The 19,962-nt window shown below is 39.2% G+C and overlaps 1 protein-coding gene across 1 annotated transcript; it reads right to left on the reverse strand.

Annotated features, from left to right (window-relative positions):
* Positions 1–704: 704 nt before the first annotated feature.
* On the reverse strand, positions 705–7,530 carry ggt5b (gamma-glutamyltransferase 5b). The gene is made up of 12 exons (XM_062434708.1): positions 7,274–7,530; positions 5,223–5,350; positions 5,040–5,138; positions 4,156–4,351; positions 3,281–3,441; positions 3,034–3,180; positions 2,800–2,930; positions 2,077–2,258; positions 1,882–1,973; positions 1,655–1,764; positions 1,461–1,571; positions 705–1,211 (listed from the first exon to the last, which is right to left on the reverse strand). Exons 1-12 carry the CDS (start codon positions 7,444–7,446, stop codon positions 1,065–1,067), a joined length of 1,677 nt encoding a protein of 558 aa, XP_062290692.1. The 5' UTR covers positions 7,447–7,530; the 3' UTR covers positions 705–1,064.
* Between the last annotated feature and the right edge of the window lie 12,432 nt (positions 7,531–19,962).

Raw genomic sequence — 19,962 nt, forward strand, 5'->3', positions numbered from 1 at the left:
AGTAACAATGTTATCCAAACTGTTGTACTAACATTGTTCTGCATGTATAGTTTTCTTGTGCCATGTGGATTACTACTGACAACTCACGTTTGGTTTTTTATCTTCAAATAAACTGAGTTAGCTGAAACTGTTGGCTTGTTTACAACCTGTTTGAGCATCTGGTCCAACACTCAAGGCAGTTTTCACAATACTCATAAAATGTAATCTATTGATTTGTGTCCATGGACATGAATTGTGTTACTCAGCATGACTTTCAAACTAATGTATTTCAATAGAAAGTATGTTTCCAACAGGCGGGGAGTTCTGGTCCTCTGAAATGATGCAAACGCTGAAGTAACTTAAAATTGCATTCTATCAAAAGGCCACCAGGGGGCGACTGTTTTGGTATCAAAAGGACTTCCGTCTCTATACAAGTCAATGGAGAATTCACCAACTTCTCACTTGATTTCTAACCTCAGTAAACGTTTTCAAAATGTGTTTATGGTCTCAATCGCTAGTTTAAAGCCTTCTTCAATGCAGTATGATGTTCATTTGGGACATTTTGGCCTCCCTAATTTTATATTTGACGATAAAGCAGGGTATGCATTGGGGCGTGGCTAAGTCGTGATTGACAGGTTGATTGGTTCACAGGTTCAGGAGGGCGCCTCTTGCTCCTCCTGATGCCCATATAAGTAGAATCCGTGTTTTTTTTTTAACCCGGCATGCACCGGAAATTTTCAAGATGGCGTTTTGTGACTATTTCACAAACTGCTGTCTGACTTCTTTTTAGTTGCTGTGTTCCCAGATCCCAGGAATTTCTTGTTTAAGTACAATGTTATAAAACTAATAGAAATGATGGCCAAAACTTTCAAAGTAGGACCCCACACTGTAATAAACTGAAACTATTGTTTAATCTGGGTGCAGTTCCCTGATTGACTTTGTTGTTCATTAGTTCCATCAAGAAAGAACCTGAATACCAGGCCACTCACATCTTATTGTCAGCATTGCAGCACAGTCATTGTCCTTAAGGCCACAGGTTCAGTCAGTTCAGTATATTTTAGTAGGAAGGTGATGTGTCCACATGGTCAGTATCCAGCTGACATTCCCAACTTCCTCTTGTCTGATGTGGCCACAATGCAGCCATTCTCCTTTTCCACAGCATTTACTACGTTTAAGAAAAATTTCCAGCCTCCAAATTTGTGTCCAAGAGCTTTGAGGCCATCTTTCACTGTCTGAGGGTACACACACACACACACATACACACACACACACACATATTAATAACACTTATACTTCCCACTTCAGATTTCAAAACTGATTGCAAGTCAATTAAATCAGATTTTGCAGGATTATGTCTTGGTAAACTCCATCAGAAGCCATTAACATAAATATAAATGTTATTCATTAGATATAAGTTCACAGTCTAGTGGATTTGAATGTCATTAATGGGAAATAAAGATGAGAGAACATGAGTACTTCACCTCGTCAAAACCAGTCTCAAAATTTACATTGTTCTTGGAATCAACAAACACTATAGGAGCATCAATGGCATCTTTCAGATTCATGCCCAGCCACAGGTGATTTATGATAGACTGCAGGAATAAAAGAGAATCATGTAAGCAAACAAATAAGATAGCTGACAAACAAGTATGCAAGCAGAATTAAACCGAGTTACCAAGGCCACTGCTGAGGTAATCATACTTCCTCCCGATCCACCAATCACAAGAATTCCTCCAGACTGTGTCTCCAGTATGACTGGAGTCATTGAGGAGGGAGGCTGTTCACCTGCAACAACAATTACACTCCATATAAGAGCTAAAAGAGCCTTAATGACTGAATTAAGTCATGTCTTTAATTCAATTGGCTGCTGTAGAAAGGCTGGGTTCATGTCTGTGACTTTACCTGCCCTCACTGTGTCTGCTCTCCCACAAAAGTCAGTCAGCTCGTTGTTGAGGATGATGCCTGTTCGTGAAGAGTAAATGGCTCCTCCAAATCTGGAGTACAACATAGAAATCAGAGAGGATGACTATTATATCAGAATATTTTCATATAATAACAGGAACACATATCTCCTGTATGAAGAGTCTTCCTGCTCACAATTGGTTTATGGTGCTGGTGGCAGAAACAGCCAGACCGTCTTCATCCAGGACAGACACATGTGTTGTCCCGATGTTATCAGAAGACGGCTTGATGTTGTAGTAGGCGTTGTCATGGGTTCTATTTGAAATCCTCTCCCTGATGCTATTAATGAAGGAGGGATCGATCAAATGATCTGCAATCTGAAAGAAGAACATCACGATGAGGCAAACTGGAAAAGGATATGACATCCTGTGGTTTCCTATGTGTGAACTATCTCAGATTTCATTTGTTTCTTGTTTCTTTAATTTTCCTCTGTCCAAGATCTATTTTTCATCCAGGAAACAGAAATGGTGTGATACACTTTTTGTTTCTAACGTATACCTGCATAAAGTTTTTGGCCACTTGTGGTGAGAGAAACAAGCTCTATACACAACACTGACACATTATCATCTTATAAAGTTGATACAGTGATGTTAGCAAGCTGTTGCCTATTTACACATAGAGAAAAACTTTATTTGTAGTTGTATTTCTATCCACAAGGTGAGTATTTAGCTCCATAGCTGCAGAGTCGGGCTGCAGACTCTCTATAGGTTTGTGTCTATCTTTTATAAAAACTCCTTTCAGTAGCATTTTATTGTTCTGTCACCTATGATAAAATCAGACATTTTCTTGACTTTTGAAAATAATGATCTTGTTTCTTTCCTTGTTTCCCAATAATCATTTAAAATCTCAGATCCCAACCTTCTTGTTAGTAAAGTCAGGATCCCGAATGCTCGACCGCTGTCCATTAGCAAATTTAGCTGCCTCTATGTAATGATGGTACATCTGAATCTTCTGGTCACCATTCAGGGACTTTGGAGACAAGGGGAGCCCTGGAGGAAAAAAGAACAACAACCAGTGTTAAAACTGATGTTATGGAACAGAGTTTTTGGTTCCTCATAATTCAGAGTACAGTCATCACACAGTACATGACACCTTTCATCAGCTTGAGAATGAAGGCAAGTAAAGCTCCCCCAGCAGGTGGTGGAGGGATGTGCATCTGAATATTTCCCAGAGGAACCGTCCACGCATCTTCCACCCGCACCCGGAAGGACATCAGATCCTCCATTTTTATCGTCCCGCCTGTAGAATATAAAAAGCCGGTCCATCTTCAACCATACTTTTTTACAATTCAAGCATTTACACTCCAAACTTGCCCAGCCTATGTTGTTACTGCACCAACCTGCAGCTTTTATGTCTTGGATCAAGTCAAGTCCTATCTTGCCAGTGTAGAAGGCATCTGCCCCTTCCTCTGCAATGGTTTCCATTGTTTCTGCAAGCTTAGGCATCTTTAGGACATCACCTTTACCCAGAACTCTCTTATTCTTGTTGCAGAAAACTTCACTGGAGAAAAACATATTTTAAAATCACACATATTATTATAACACAGAAACTATAAACAGAATACACTGAAGAGAGATACTTCACATTATTATTAAGATAATCTGTGACCTTTGTGGGTTGCTCTGTTGACAAAAGTAACATTCATTTCATGCAATTCAAAATATATCACACTGATCATCTGAAAACATATCAATGAATTAGAAATGTGATGTTTTCAGAAGCTCTGCAGGAATTTGTTTCTGCACCTGTGCGCACACTGTTGCAGGAGCAGTGCAATGCAAATCTTGCATTTGGGAAAAGCAACATTTCACACAAACATTTTTAAAAGCCAGCTATGCTTTTATTTCTGGGTCAGTGAACCCTGCTCCTTAAATGTTACGCTATGAATCCTGTGAACCCTGGTGCTATGAAGTAATCACTTTCACTAATCCAAAAAGTGTTCAAGTGAGTGTTACACCTGGGCTAAACTATTATGCAATCCTGAGAGTTAAACCCTGGGGTTACATAAATCTAGCATGAATTTGGTTAAACAGGGGAAATTAACAAACCAAGGCTGCGCTTCATAGCTCCAGGATTTCTTACACAGATGAGAAAAGGTTCCAGCAATGCTCACAAACCCTTTTAGTGCATCACTGACTTCAAACACTTCTGATTAGTGTGGCTACAAAGAAGATATTCTTGCTGAAAATGATCATGATTAGTGCAGAGTTGTACCAGAGGGATGAATCTTCCACGCGTCTCTTTACAATTTCATAGTTCAGGAGTGTTTCCAGATACAGTGGCAGAGGAAAGCCCTCTCTGGCAAGTTTAATTGTTGGCTCAAACAACTTGGCCCAGGGCAGTTTGCCATAATGTTTGTGAATCTCCTCGTAGCCACGCAGCTCTCCGGGAACGCCGATCCACTGGCTGCCTACGATGCACAGGAAGAAAATACTTCAGTTGCATCAAAGAAATGACTAAACTGTCAGGTGGACTAGGCCTTAATGTGAAATAAAAACAGGAACAGGAGAGCAAAGCCATGCTTTAAGTTAGATTGATGATTCTTTGCACAATATGATTCCAAATGTATTAAAGCCCCTATAGATCTACCTCTTACTTTTGTTAGATATATTAAGGTGACAAAAAATAACTCTCCTATCCAAAGAAAATTTTAAAAAAGACTTCAAGTGGACACGACATAAATCAAATGGATTGAGGTAAAAATGAAGTAAAACAATCACTGAATAAAATAATCATCAACATTTACAATTTTTCATTTGCCAAACGCTTTTATGCAAAGCGACAGACAAGTGAGGCGAGACAATCAAGCATTAAAGTCCGCCTACACTCAAAAATGTGTGTTTTGCTTCTTGTTCCTACAGTTGGATGTTTGATGTTGATGTCACTGTGTAGAATGATTTAAAGTGGAGTTTGACACCAGAGAGAATGTGTAATTTTAAGGATTTTAATGTGGTAATTATGTGTCAATGCATGTCTGGAATCTTTAATCTTTTGTAACATGGTTCAAATAAATGGGCTGACACTGCAATGACAGAGGAAATAAGGGGTATAAATCTGTATTACCAACTAAAACTCAATTGATGGACAACTCTGCCTACCTGTGGTAAGTGGTGGGACTGTGGTGGGACAGTCTTTTAACAGGTTCTCTTTGAACGACTGAGGGACGGTCTCTCTGAAGTTGTAGACTTTCACTTTGCCTGGGAAGACATCAGCATTTAGAATGATTAAATGGTTAGAGAAGAAATTCAATTTGAGATGCAAAAATGAGTCAGGAGACCCACCTGTTTTACTTCTGATAGTGATTATGGACCCTCCTCCAATCCCCATGCTCTGAGGATTGACCACAGATGTGCACAGAAGAGCTGCAATGGCGCCATCTACTGCTGAGCCCCCCTGTTTGAGCATATTCCTGGAAAACAGTAATTTTATTGGATTTATGTGAAATGTGTGTGAACAAGCAGTCAGTCACAAACGTTCTGACTAATCACCACATACCTGCAACCCACAGACACACATTTGCATTGCTTAACAGTTGTATGAAATTGTAGACAATGGGGCTCCGTTTTTCAGGGTGTCGAAGTATCAGAGTGATGCCAAGAGGCAAGTTTAAACCTTGCACCGATGTTCTAGGTTAATTTCAGGCAACATACCAGGAACTGACTGGCAACAGTGGAGCTTTTTTTTAAAAACACTTGGCTCAGGAGGTAAACTGCTGTCCTTATAAAATACAACTTATTTGTTTTTAATTGGGCCTATCCAACTTCATTATTCTACACAACAGAGCATGTAAGCTCTAAATCTGAGTCATCTCTGAAAGTGAATAGGTCTTTTCACTGAAAGGCTGGCAAGAAAAAGGGAAATGTTGGGAGAGAAGAGAAGGCTCTGTTGGGAATGCTTTGGGTCTCTGAAGGTCAGGTCTATTCAGTGCCTTATAGCCTGAAGAGTTTAATGGAGGAAAAAGTCTCAGGGGGGGAAATAACTAATTTAATAAGAAGAATCAGACTCAAGGACTCATTAAACTTTGTTGACAGAGCAACAAAGGCAACTGCTGATGTTGTTTTCTGTACTATTTGAATGGGACAACATCAAAAATGAGACAAAATCAAATAATAACAACATATTTTCTATCTATAAGCTTGATCTGATGACATCATTTGAGTGAATAATAGTAGTTGGGTTTTGTAGGATTTGCTTTAAAACTTGGTTAATCAGGTTTTAAAGAGCAGACTGTATTTTGCACATTACCCTCACTCCCTTAATAATCCAAGTCAAAGAGGAATAAATATTAACATTTCATTATCTATATTCATTTATTTAGGCTCACATTAAAGCCGAAAGAGCCGAAAGGCATTATGCATTTTCCTATTTTGATGTGAGCCCATTAAACAAGTGATGTTTATATTTTCTCCTCCTTGATTTTGGAATTTGTGCAACCAATTCATGATTTTTGGAACATGCTCATTGGATTTTGGGGTTAGCACTCCACTGAAGCACAACTTGTGAGTACCCTTAATAATCTGTTATCACTATTCACTGTGCAGACACATTATCAAAGGTGGTCTGTAACATTTTGCCTCTTTACTCCTCAATAGCAGGAAGGGTCGACACCTTTACTTGAAAGTTCCTCTCATCACATAGACACTGATTGTCTCTGCAGTGACCTGGGAAATGAAGCCGACACGAATCTTGGACTGTGCAACAAGGGCACACAAAAGCCGGAAGAGCCGCATTCCAGTGATAATGTTCACCTTTGGGAATTACTGTGATGCTAGACTGATGGACTCCACATTTTGGCTCACCACTGAATTTAAAACTGCAGGGCACACTATTAGAAAGACTAACATCAGTAAGTGGGTTAAGAAACCTTGTTTTCTGTTACAATCACACCTGATATAAGAGTTTAAAAGTGGATCAATAGGAGGTGAGTGGCCTGTATGCACACTTCTGCGGGTATTATCTCCATTCTTCAAACAGAGCCTATCAAATCTCTTAAACTGCTTATCCCATGCTCACTTCAGCTTTATATCTCTCCCCAACAGGACAGGGAGGTATGGCCTGATAGCTTACTGAAGTCTGTGTAAACAAATTCAAAACAGTGAATGAAGCAAAAGTGTGATTAAAAGACATGGGGGGAGAGAGAGAGAGAGAGAGAGAGAGAGAGAGAGAGAGAGAGAGAGACATGCATGGTAACACACAATTAAGTAACTCAATGAACTTGAGGAGGGTTAATTTAAACGTGGTCAAATCCAGCACTGATTTCTTCCAATGAATTAAAACGTTCCCATTCTCTTGGCCCATTTATTATTAGTTTTCCTTCAGAAAAGTGACTTACCTGCCAATATCGGAGCAAAGTTGCGAGTCTGCAGCCACAGCCGCACGCTTGAAGGTGTCGCTGGAACATCCACGGTCCACCAGTGAGGCGACGCACAGACACACAAGAGCAACCGCGCAAATTAAACCCAAAAAGATAAAGCAGCACATCAGCCAGGGCTTATATTTCCCCATTACAACTTTGTGTGGAGGAAACTTTGTGCTGAAGAAACTCCTGTTGTTGTTGCTGCTGCTGCTGCTGCTGCCGCTCAGTGCGCTCACACACGCTCAGCCACTTGCCTAAAATCTAAAACCTGGGTTTACCCCTCCTCTCGTTGATCAGCTGGCGCATGTCCTCATCCTGAAATGAAAGTGAACCCCTACCCCCTAAAAAAACTGGGAAATAGCATGTGACGTCACGGTTATTCCCAAATGTTGCTACTTTTGCGTAATTTCAAAGAGTGTCTAATCAATGCTTCACCACTTCCAGGAATTTGGTAGATTCCTTAGAAATTGACCAGACTGACATTGCGAATACTGTCAGCATCACTTTCACTTGAGCAGCAAGCTTTCCCTCTTGTCCTTTTCTTGTCACTTTAACATTTCTCACTAATATGACACACAGTAAAAGAAAAACAGCCTGCTCCCCAGTGTACCATTTAGCTGGATGTGAACCCAGTGTCAGTGACACAGTGAAGACAGGGGTCTTTTAACTGAGGCCATACAGATGTCCTGCAAACAGAGGCCACATTAGCAGCTGTATGTATAAATGTACCTATAAAAATATTTATATTTTTAATGTTGTCATCTTTAATGTTTACTGAGTTCTGCAAATAAATTAACCTGTAACTCATAAAATAAACCTCTGGAGATCATGTTTTCTTATGAGGGGCCGTTAGGGAGAATTATCATACACATACAGTACACATACATTTCCTTTCACATACAAGTATGAAACCAAAAATACTCACATACTATACTGAAATTCACACACACATACAAGTGAAATGCTCAGATGCTCTCAGACACACTACTGAAACGCTCTCAGACACTGAAACGCCCTCACGCACGCACGCACGCACGCACGCACGCACCCACACACACACACACACACACACACACACACACACACACACACACACACACACACACACACACACACTACTAAGGGGCTGTAGTAGTGTGTGTGTGTGTGAGGGCGTTTCAGTGTCTGAGCATGTTAATATAGAGCCTGAATATGTTTCATTCCTAAACTGAACCGTTGCGTAGTATAATACTTTATAATTAAGGTATAAGATAGAGGAAACCCTATATAATACTATTTAAAACATTTTTTATGCTAAATTGCTGTAAAAATACAGCGAAATTCTAACAGCAAGGTACTGTTCTTTCTAAATACGCTAAAATACTATAAAAATCGTTGCTTTTTGAAGCTAAAACCAAGAATGGACATTAACAGTAAAACATATTTTCATTTTCACTATCACAGTAATGTAGGGACAGGAGCCACATGCAATGCTGACATTAGACAGGCCTAGTCTATATATCTACACCTTGTTTATATCACATGCAGTTCATAATGAATAATAGCCTACTAGTTAAAGCAAATAACAATTTAAGTTTATTCAGATATATAGCCAAGATAATTAAGATATGTCTGCTGTTGAGCCCCAAAATACAGAGTGGATATATTTGTTATCTTAGCTTAACCTAAGTGTACTTGTATGGTGTCACTAGGTTGCTGCAAAGATACTGTTGTAGTTCTACTAAAACCTGTCAATTTGTCACATGCTACTTTCTATTTTATTAGCTAGTGGGAAATGACCAATGCCTCAGAAGAAAAAAAAATTCACAGTGAATAATCGCTCTTCTGAAGAAATTTACTTCATAAAAGGGAAATTACATGTCCTTCTTGTTTCAAATATTTATTATCTGCCATCAGTTGTTTCATTTCTCTTTTTCTCTCCCTCTGATGCTGGAAGCCTGGATGCCAACCTTCTGCCATTTATACCAGAAAACATTAGAAGACATTATAAACTGCATGTGATTGTAATCTGTTCATTTGGTGATTTAATTAGTTTGCAAAGCAGTTGCTGTTTATGCTGCAGACTCTAGTTTTGCAGGCATCTCAGGATGATATATAATTAACAGACTTACATTGATAACTTCTGAAAGGGGCATGCATCTTGAGAATTATATTGTCAAGCATGCCTTCTTGAATATACTTAGCATATTTGAAAGATTATGAATAAAAGCTGTCACTTGTCTCGTCCTCTCTTGTTCTAGACGTTAAGGGTTATGTGTTTTTAAACAGAAAACTGAGCGGATCTCATTACTGGACCATTAAGATTGAAGACCCATTGTCATTTATATTTCTATTATTGTTATTTACATGTCTGCAATTTATAGTTTTTTTGTTTAATTAGTATGAATAAGAATACAACTGTTCATGCAGATTACAATAAGAACACTGTAAACAATATGGCATATTAGTGCAGGACTAGCTATGAACCTCACAGTCAGCAGAACACTGTAATGATTTTTATAGCAATTAACTATTAAAGTAAATTATGATAGTGAAGCTGTTAAAAAAAACTGAGGTAAAATGCTGGCAGGATGTGAGGTATGTGAAGTGTGTGAAAAGTGCCAGCAGCAGCAAAACAAAATGCACCTGTGTCTTATGTGTCTCTCAGTACAGAAGCCTGAATCTAACTTTAAGTGATTTCATTTTCAAAAATATGCAGTGTGCCAATAACTGCAGTAAGTATCATTGTTATCTTCAAAAGCGCTTCAAAAGTAGAAAATCTTCATTTAAAAGGCTGACATGGTCGTAGGACATGTTGCAGATGTTGCAGCACATATTGGCAAATACATGCTGTGATATCTATAACAATTACACCACCCAAATCTCTAGATTCTCCAGATGGATTCTTAAAAGTTAGTTTTTCGGTGCCAAATCCCCTCCTGTTTTTATGACTCCTCTACCACAGCTGAACAGGAAAGCGGTGTCTGTCATAACACAAACAGATAGAGAGAGTGGAAAATAACTTTATTAGACTAGCTGAAGCCTCATATTCTCTTTAGATAAACTTTTAAACATTTCTTTGCTCAAAATGAAGTGATGGATTTTGTCCAACATCAATTACATTTTAAGCACATTTGAGGGGTTTCTTCTAATGGTCAGCATGAAAAGATGGACTGATTACTGCAAGCAAAAATAAAAAAAATGGTTTCAATGATCATATGGGCTGCTATTTCAAGGGAGACTTGTGCTGTAAAGCCTATAAAGTGTCACAAAAACCAATTGGAAAGACCAGACAGTCAAACTCAACCCATTTTTACTGCAGCTGGAGATGAATCATTAACAATGTAATAGACTAAGTGATGACCAGGCCCACATGGAAGCTGCACCCGCAGAATTCTGATTATACTTCCGCAGATTTTCCACCAATAAAGATGCTACTTGTAAAACTGGAAATGAGAATTACTTTTCCCCACTTTTAATCCTGCGTACCTGAGTTAATTGCATATTTTTCTCTTATTACTGTGTATGCCTACTATGTCATAAAATAAGTATTTTTTTACATTATTACGTCTTTTCCTGTAACATAGTTTCAAATGTGCATTCACAAAAGTTCACCCAATCAAAATGTGACTTTGTGTAAGTAGCTGGCCACACTGGACATATACAGCCGCACATCATTATTTGTGAGTCAGAGAAATATGAACAAAGACAGGAAGAGATATGTGTTTTGATATCAGTGGGCAAAAACCTTTGTTTCATTCCCAGAACAACGTGGCTGAGCCCTAATTTACTGACAACAAGCTTTCTTATTTTTTTAATTAATACTATCTATCACATTACAAGCAAAAACACATTCTGCAGATTTTCAGATAATTTGGGACCGGTGATGACAGAAGCTATAATGCAACCCCTAAAAACACTCAGCACTCACACTCTGCATTTCAGCCAATTAGATGACTGCAGCAGTGGGCAGCAAGACTATTACATATGGTCCGCCAGAAAAGAAGAACGCCAATCTGTTTAATCCATCAGCTAATTACATTATATCACACATGGCTAGCCTGTAGGCAGTATCATGTGATAATGTTGTCAAACATGTTACTGAACAATGTACAAGCACTGATGCCTTCTAAAGGTGTTTCAGGACACCACTTTTTCACCACAAAATTGTAGATTAAGTTAATTGTTTTAAAACAGACGACACAATGACTCATACGGCTGTGACTCAGGAGGTAGAGCGGTCGTCCTCCTAATTGGAAGATTGGCGGTTCGATTCCCGGCTCCTCCAGTCTACATGTTGATGTGTCCTTGGGCAAGACAGTTAACCCCAAATTGCTCCCGTTGCTGTGCCAACGGTGTATGAATGCGTGCAAATTAACTTCCATCAGGTCGGAGTTAACCAGGTTGGCACCCTGCGTGGTAGCTCCTGCCATCAGTGTATGAATGTGTGTGAATGGGGTGAATGAGTTGTAGTGTAAAGTGCTTTGAGTGGTTGAAAAGACTAGAAAAGCGCTATATAAGTACAGTCCATATAACCATTTACACTTTTGTAAGACATGATATGATTTAGGATGTTGCACAGTAGGAGAGCACATTGATATGATTTTAATACAGTCTGTCCAGTGCTGCCGATGGCCAGTTGGAACTTCAACACAAGGGGGAGACGCTGTGTGTATTTCCACACATCAACCACCATGCTCCTGTGACCAACAATGAAAGATCTTCACTTATCTAATCGGTTCTTGTGTTTTCGGCACCTGCAGGAATCGCCATTCAGACAGAAATACTTTCTTTCTCTCTCCGAGTGCATCTGTTATAGCTGAATTTACACCATGAATATTAAAGAGCAACCGATGACCTTTACAACACCCATAAATAGCAAGCTTAGCCAGAAAACACATGTATGTTAATTAATGTTGCACAAGCTCAGTGTCAAAACCACGTGATCTTAAAAAATAATAATAATAATAATAATAATAATAACGGGGTGTGAATGTCTACTTGCTGAGTAATCACAAGAAGTTGTATAATTTAGTTTGTTTTTAATCATGAAGAGAATTAATCTCAATCAAATGCAGAGTCGCACAGTGAAGGAACAGGAGTAACATGTGAGAGGGTACTATACTGTAGGTTGTTGTGTTCCTATAAATAGTGCACAGTTATTATTTTGTCCTTCTTGCGTCATACCGACCCCCCCATTCACCCATGCCAGCCCCCTATTCACTCAAATTCACTTTCCTATGCATGCACTGCACCTTTACAGCTCCATCTGTCAGTCATTGTCCTTTTCCTTTTACTTCTTTCTGAAGTTTGTAACATTTTAATGATTCATGATCCCCAAGTATCATTTTGTCTTGTTCTTCATGCATATTTTTTGTGTTATATAATTGCTAGCATGCATTGCAATTCAGTCACAGGCTAGTAGACATATGAGTGACCCCCCCCCCCCCCCCTCCCCTCCCCTCCCCTCCCCTCCCCTCCCTCCCTCTGAGGTATACATAGTATCAAAACAATTTTCATCTAACTGAGTCACCCCTGAGTAAAAAAAGGACAGCAGGGGAAGGACATGTGAGGTTATTCTAGATAATTTGGATTACACAATGATTTCACAAACGATGCATCATCACAAAAATATAAACTCCTAGAAAGTTTATGCAATACACTAATGCTACGATGTTTTTTTGCAGCACTTGCAGTATAATTATTTACACAATTGTTGGTGCAATTCCACCATTTGTTACCGTTTCCTGCCGGGAAAGAAATGTGTAATATTTACTCTATGAATATGTTAGTAATAATTAGTAACCTTACCTATATATATAGTCTATCTCACTCCTTTTATCATCTCATAATGAAAACATACCTGCTATGTATGGTAACAATAACACTGACTGAACTGCACCTGCCCTCCATTTACAGTGATGAAACCATTAGTGGAGTGGGTGGAAATTAAGCAGTTTAAGCTAAAACGAATTAACACATCCCTCATACAGCTGGTGGCTGATTGGAAATAGGCACATGAGCACTTCGCTATGTCCTTAAAAACCGCCCATCCCAACAATCTTTTCAAGAAGATTTGTTTTGACAGGTTGATAATCCAGTGTGCCAAATGAGCCGTCAGTGACAAGTGACTAATGTGTGAGTAAAATATCCTCTGATTTTCAGGTGACACAGCCTACGATTACTTATGGTTAATCTTCGAGCACAACATTTGAGATAAAGAGTCAGTAAAAAGGCCTACATACCCACACAGGTGTTTCACTTCATTTGCTTCATTAGACATCTTGTCAGAGCTGTGTGAGCGTGTGCAGACTGTAAGGCTATATTATTATTGTGCAAAGTGCAAAGGAGTGCAACCACCTGAGAATAAAACACTCTTGCACAAGCTCAGCTGCAGGCTACAGTGCATGTTTAAGTGTGGCAGGGTGCGTCTCATGTACGGACAGATCTTGGCCTCTTTACTCTCTGGTCACTCTGTTTTTTCAGAATGCTGCGGCCGTTTTGGGTTGCTTGATAAGCTTAAATTATAGTCAACCCCAACGAGGCCTATTTAACCCAGTTCAGAGATGTTTTTCTTCTCTCTCTCTTTTATGCATTCATATAATTTATATGCTGCTGACAACACAAATCTCCACAGGAGGATAGTTTGTTCCCTTTAAATGAAATATTCCTGGCACCTGAGCTTGGTGTGATTTCCTTTGTCAGACACACTGAGCCAGTTTGTGGCGCCACACAATGTAACTCTGGTGTCAGGTGAAGAGCTGCATTCAACCTCAGGCAACAACGTATTAACAGTTTTGGGAAATGACTGCAAAATCTTTTTCATGGCAGACAATTGTGACAGCGGGAAAAAGCAGATATGCAATTAAAATGAATGATAGCTTTGTTATTTTTAAGAGTCTCAGTCATTTTAATGGACAAGTATGCACAATAACAGGGACGGGAACCTGCACAGAGAACAGTGCAGTCTTAATTATGACCGCTGAATAAAATAAGACAAGATAAGTTATGATAACATAATATAATAGATAGTTGAAATAATACACCTGTACTTTTCCAGTTATGACTAATCTTCTTTTAACCGCCCACCACCATTCCCTCTTCTCTTTTCCTATTGTCCTACGGCTCGCTGCTGGCCTCCCTCTTCTTTTGTTCTTTTTTAGCCAGGCCTCCTGACTCCCATGGATTTGGTTAGCTTTTGGTACTATTTATAAATAAAAATCTGAACTGGTAAATTTGAACACGGGTTAGGGTGTTTTTCGATATGTCACCGATCACAGGTTTGAGCCATTTGTTAGTTTCTTCTTTATTGTGGCCGTGACATTTCACTATACAGATATTGCTTTTCAAAGCTGCAGAACCCAATAAGTCATTACTTTTTTTTAAGTGCCCCTTTTAAAAAAATAACGTCCTCACCTCTTTCCAGAGAAATTCAAAAGACAGGAATAGTGTGACCTTGGAAACATGTTCACAGGAAAGAAAAAGAGGGGGAGTAGCACAAACACAAGACATTTCAAAGGAGGGATAATGCACTCCTGCTTCCCTACATGTACTTCTGAGCCCAGTCGGATCATGTAAACACAATAGCTCTTCCCTTCCTATCTGTGGGACCAAGGCAACTACAATTCTTTGTGCCATGTCCCAAAGATTACTGCCAACTGGCTCTGACCTCAAAATGAAAAAAAAGCTGTTTTTTAACTAATATAATACAAAATAAATATCCCTCAAGATCCACCGCAGTTTACTGAATGGTCAGAAAAACACCTTCATAATTGCAATATGATATTTAATAGTTTATTGACTTTACTCAGTTCAATCAACATACAGTAGCTGTGGCTGTGAAAAGAAACAACTTCTCATGTGTTGCGGATGCTCTAGTCCCTCGCTGTGTGGTTTTTTCACCCTGGACCTTGCTGCCAAATACTAAAATAACAATATGATGAAAATATGCTGATAACACATAAGCTGGATAAACAATGGGGGAGTGAGGACACCAACAAAAATGTGCATCCATCTTGGGAAGTTCAGGGGCGAGTCCTGTTTCCATTAGTGGGATGTATGTTGACTGTGGATCATAATGACATATATACATATATGACAGACTCACTGACATTAACCCTCCTGTTGTCATCGAGTCAAGGAAGGAAGGGAGGAAGAAGGAGGGAAGGAAGAAGGAAGGAAGGGAGGAAGAAGGAGGGAAGGAAAGGAGGAAAGGAAGGTATGAAGAAGGAGGGAAGGAAGGGAGGAAGAAGGAAGGAAAGGAGGAAGGAAGGAAGGAAGGAAGGAAAGGAGGGAGGAAGGAAGGAATGAAGGTAGGAGGGAGGAAGGAAAAGAGGAAGGGAGGAAGGAAGGAAAGAAGAAAGGGAGGAAGGTAGGAAGGAAAGGAAGGAAGGAGGGAAGGGATGAAGGTAGGAGGGAGGATGGAAAAGAGGAAGGGAGGAAGGATGGAAAGAAGAAAGGGAGGAAGGTAGGAAGGAAAGGAAGGAAGGAGGGAAGGGATGAAGGTAGGAGGGAGGATGGAAAAGAGGAAGGGAGGAAGGATGGAAAGAACAAAGGGAGGAAGGAAAGAAGGAAGGAAGGAGGGAAGGAAAAAAGGAGGGAGGGAGGAAGGAAGGAAGGAAGGAAGGAAAGAAGGAACAGTCAAAACAGACGGGGTCAATTTGACCCGGGAGGACGACACAAAGGTTAATAGACAGCAGATAAAAGACCGAGTTTTTTTAGATTTGCCAATTTTATGTTTCAGTTCCAGGAACTTTCAGGATGGAGGAATGCACACCACTGTTGGAGAGCTGGTGCTGACCATGATGAAAGCAATCATATTACTGTAACTCTCTCCTCTTTGGTCTTTCGCGTAAATCTCTTCACAAACTCCAGCTGGTCCAGAACGCAGCCGCCCGTATCATAACCAGAACCACCTCTATTGAACACATCACTCCTGACCTGCAGCAACTTCATTGGCTCCCTATCAAATCCCGCATTGACTTTAAGATTCTACTCCTCACTTACAAGATCCTTCACAACCTGGCACCATCATATCTCTCTGAACTGATTCACATCTACACACCCTCCCGAACTCTCCGATCCTCCTCTGCCAACCAGCTCTTTGCCCCATCTGCCAACTTAACTACCATCATGGGGTCAAGAGCTTTCAGCCAATCTGCCCCCCACCTCAGGAACTCTCTCCCACCAGACATTTGCACTTCTGACTCTGTTTCCACCTTTAAATCCCGCCTGAAAACGCTCCTATTCAGAGCTGCATACTCTGTCTCACACTAACTATGCAATCACGTTCTTGTTTATTTATTGTACTGATGCACTTTATAGTCACATTCATATTTATTTCTTTATCTTTGCACTAAATGTTACCTGATTTTTATTGTTTGATGTACTGTTGTCGTGTTTTATGTGCCTTGTAAGGTGTCCTTGAGTGCTTTGAAAGGCGCCTTTAAATAAAATGCATTATTATTATATTGATATTTATGGAGATGTTTTTTTGATACACTGTATAACTTAAGATATTGATCAGAATTATCATTCCTCTCCAATGTGATGTTTAAATGGTATATGAATCTCTCATGTATGTAAATGTGATTGAGGACACTTCTTCCCATGACAGAACACACCTGTGCCATCTCTCCTAAATATTAATAACTGTTATTTCTCTCAATGCCGTGAAGAACACGAGATGTGAAAATGTTGCATCTTTTTTAATTTCCTGGGGGGATGCACCAAGTGTTGTAGATGGAGGGTTGTGAAATGTTTGGAGGATATGCTGATTTTGAACAGTAATGTTAACGTATCTATTGGGTTATGGAAAAATCACTGCTAATCATTATTTCCTTCAGTAGGAGGAGCTACTGTTTTTATAAACAGGTGTCTGGAGATTGACTCAGTAGTTCAGGCTATGCTGCACACAGTGGTTGTTTATTGCCAACGTCCCAAACTTAGATCAAGTATAGCCTGTTGCAGAGTTGTTTTCTTAGGGTTAGGGTTTTGAAGTCTTCGGCTGATCTGCACTAATCCCCTGTTTAAAAGAAACATGCAAGAAAAATAAAGAGCTTGGACTGTTGAACAGTTTAAAGACCTCTTCCTCAACCTTACGAAGGAAGCATCAAAAATGATCAAGCAGACCTTACAAGCTGTGGTCTGAGTAATAACACATAACAATAACATTATACACAAAAACACCATGTAATGAAGTAATTATACTGTCATTTTATCAATGTTACTAATCTTCACTATTTATTTAATTACTTTTTAATAAATGTATTCTCTGTATTCTTTTCTCCTGTTGAACTCTTTAACATCTACTCATGTTGTGAGACTCGACTTTCATTGGACAAAATCTTTAAAACACTGAAAAAACTGAATTGAAACCATGAGGATCATAAATATTTTCATTTTACATGATGAACCATTAAACTCTGGATAGTTTAAGCATCTAACAAGATGAAATTAAAACTTTTCCAAGTTTCAGATGTCATCTGCATCAAAGGTTAAGAGGAACTGAAAGACTTTAGGAATTAATAATGTATTATTTGATGTGGCTCATTGGAGCATTCAGTTAATTATCGTATCTGTCTGTTGATGACAGCAAGGCTTTCAACTGAACTTGAAACTTAAGTTTTGCCAAAGTATCAATTTCCTGGTTGTATGTAAACCATATCAACACTAAAGTTGATGTTACATCTTACAGAAACTGTCAAAATGTTTTTGTTGGTTCAGGTGAGCGAGACCTTTTGTTACCTCGTAGGCTCCAAGCTGCTACGTGTGTTTAATTATTTATGCTGATGATTAATCTTTCAGTGATATTAAACTGTGCCATGGGACGAAGTTAATGGAGATGTGAGATGCAGTCAGAGGTAAGAGTCAGTGAGAAGGAACAATTCATGATGCCATTTTAAAAAGTACAGTATATGGTGCATACAGTACAGTAAGTGGGCTTTGTTTGCACTCACTTACAAGATCCTTCACAACCTGGCACCATCATATCTCTCGGAACTGATTCACATCTCCCGAACTCTCCGATCCTCCTCTGCCAACCAGCTCTTTGCCCCATCTGCCAACTTAACTACCATCATGGGGTCAAGAGCTTTCAGCCGATCTGCCCCCCCCCCCACCTCAGGAACTCTCTCCCACCAGACATTTGCACTTCTGACTCTGTTTCCACCTTTAAATCCCGCCTGAAAACGCTCCTATTCAGAGTGGCATACTCTGTCTCACACTAACTATGCATCACGTTCTTGTTTATTTATTGTACTGATGCACTTTATAGTCACATTCATATTTATTTCTTTATCTTTGCACTAAATGTTGCCTGATTTATATTGTTTGATGTACTGTTGTCGTGTTTTATGTGCCTTGTAAGGTGTCCTTGAGTGCTTTGAAAGGCGCCTTTAAATAAAATGCATTATTATTATTATTAATAATAAGGGGTTTTCAAAAGATTATCAGAATTTAAAGATTTCTAAATGACTCTGTATGATTTTGACAGTATGAAAAAAAAAGGATCGGTGGATATTTGTATGGATGGATGGATAGATACTTCATTATGTGCTGTAGTTATAGTGCTACTGGTATGGTCTTCCAGTTTCTCAAAAGTAGATTTTAATCATTTCTGAATGTAAAAATGTTTCTTTTCATTACTTACCTTTGAAACAGAAAACAATATCAGCTCAAGATCCATTTAACTCTGCTATTCTGAAGATTTCAAGATAGTGTGATACAGCCAAAAGTCCCCAGAATGAGCGATTTCCAGATGATAATAATTCACATCAACTGTATCCTTAATAATTCGCCTGTTTGTTGAACGCAAAGCAGCAGCTGCATGAGCTGCATGAGCTGCAGCTCTTGCCACAAAAGTTAGTTTATCCGTGTGACCCCGCTGAGAGTGGGAGCAAGCAAAAATAGAAAGTGACATGGCCCTAAAATGAGTTTTTTTTTTTTTTTAAATGCGATTTTTCTTTTGGTTAGATTTAGTAATGCATTATTGTCATATTTTAGATTATTTCTACCCTTTGTTTTTCTTTCCTGGTGTTATATCAGCTTTTAGAAAATATGTGTTTATGTTTGTTTATCACTGCACACACCATATTTTGCTGTTGTTTTTTATTCTCTCTGTCTGCAGATATTAAATGGGCCATATTGCACCCTGAGGCTTGCATGTCCCCTGCTGCAGCCCAATGTCTACAGAAGGGGAAAGGGAGGGGTGCATGAAGAGCAACATAGAAAAAGAAAAGTGCTTATAGATTTAAATTGTGTTAATAACCAAGATTCATACCCACTCTTATAGGTGTGACATGTTCCAAAAAAATGCACCCCTGACTATTTTGAGACAATGTTTAAATGGAAACACCAAGGGGAGGTTGTTTATCTGGAGATGATAGTGGAATAGAGAAAGTGATAGTACTACACCTGATATAATAACTGTACAGAGTAACATTGGTTCAGTACACTTAAGATGAACAGAAGATAAAAAAAAGGTAGTTAAAGCAGGCTGATGCTGAAGGGGGGGATGGGAGCGATGGAGTGAATATACTTTGCTTCTCCCTGGAGCAGAGGAGACAGAGACACAGATGTCAGAGAACAAAAATTCCCCAGAGAGAGAGGAGGGCAAAATCTGCTCATTCCTCAGCTTTGCACTGTGTAACACAGTTCGTGAGAGCCCGAGTGTCTAATTGGCACTA

The sequence above is a fragment of the Scomber scombrus genome, chromosome 15, assembly GCF_963691925.1.
Source record: "Scomber scombrus chromosome 15, fScoSco1.1, whole genome shotgun sequence".
In the NCBI taxonomy this organism is placed as follows: Eukaryota; Metazoa; Chordata; class Actinopteri; order Scombriformes; family Scombridae; genus Scomber; species Scomber scombrus.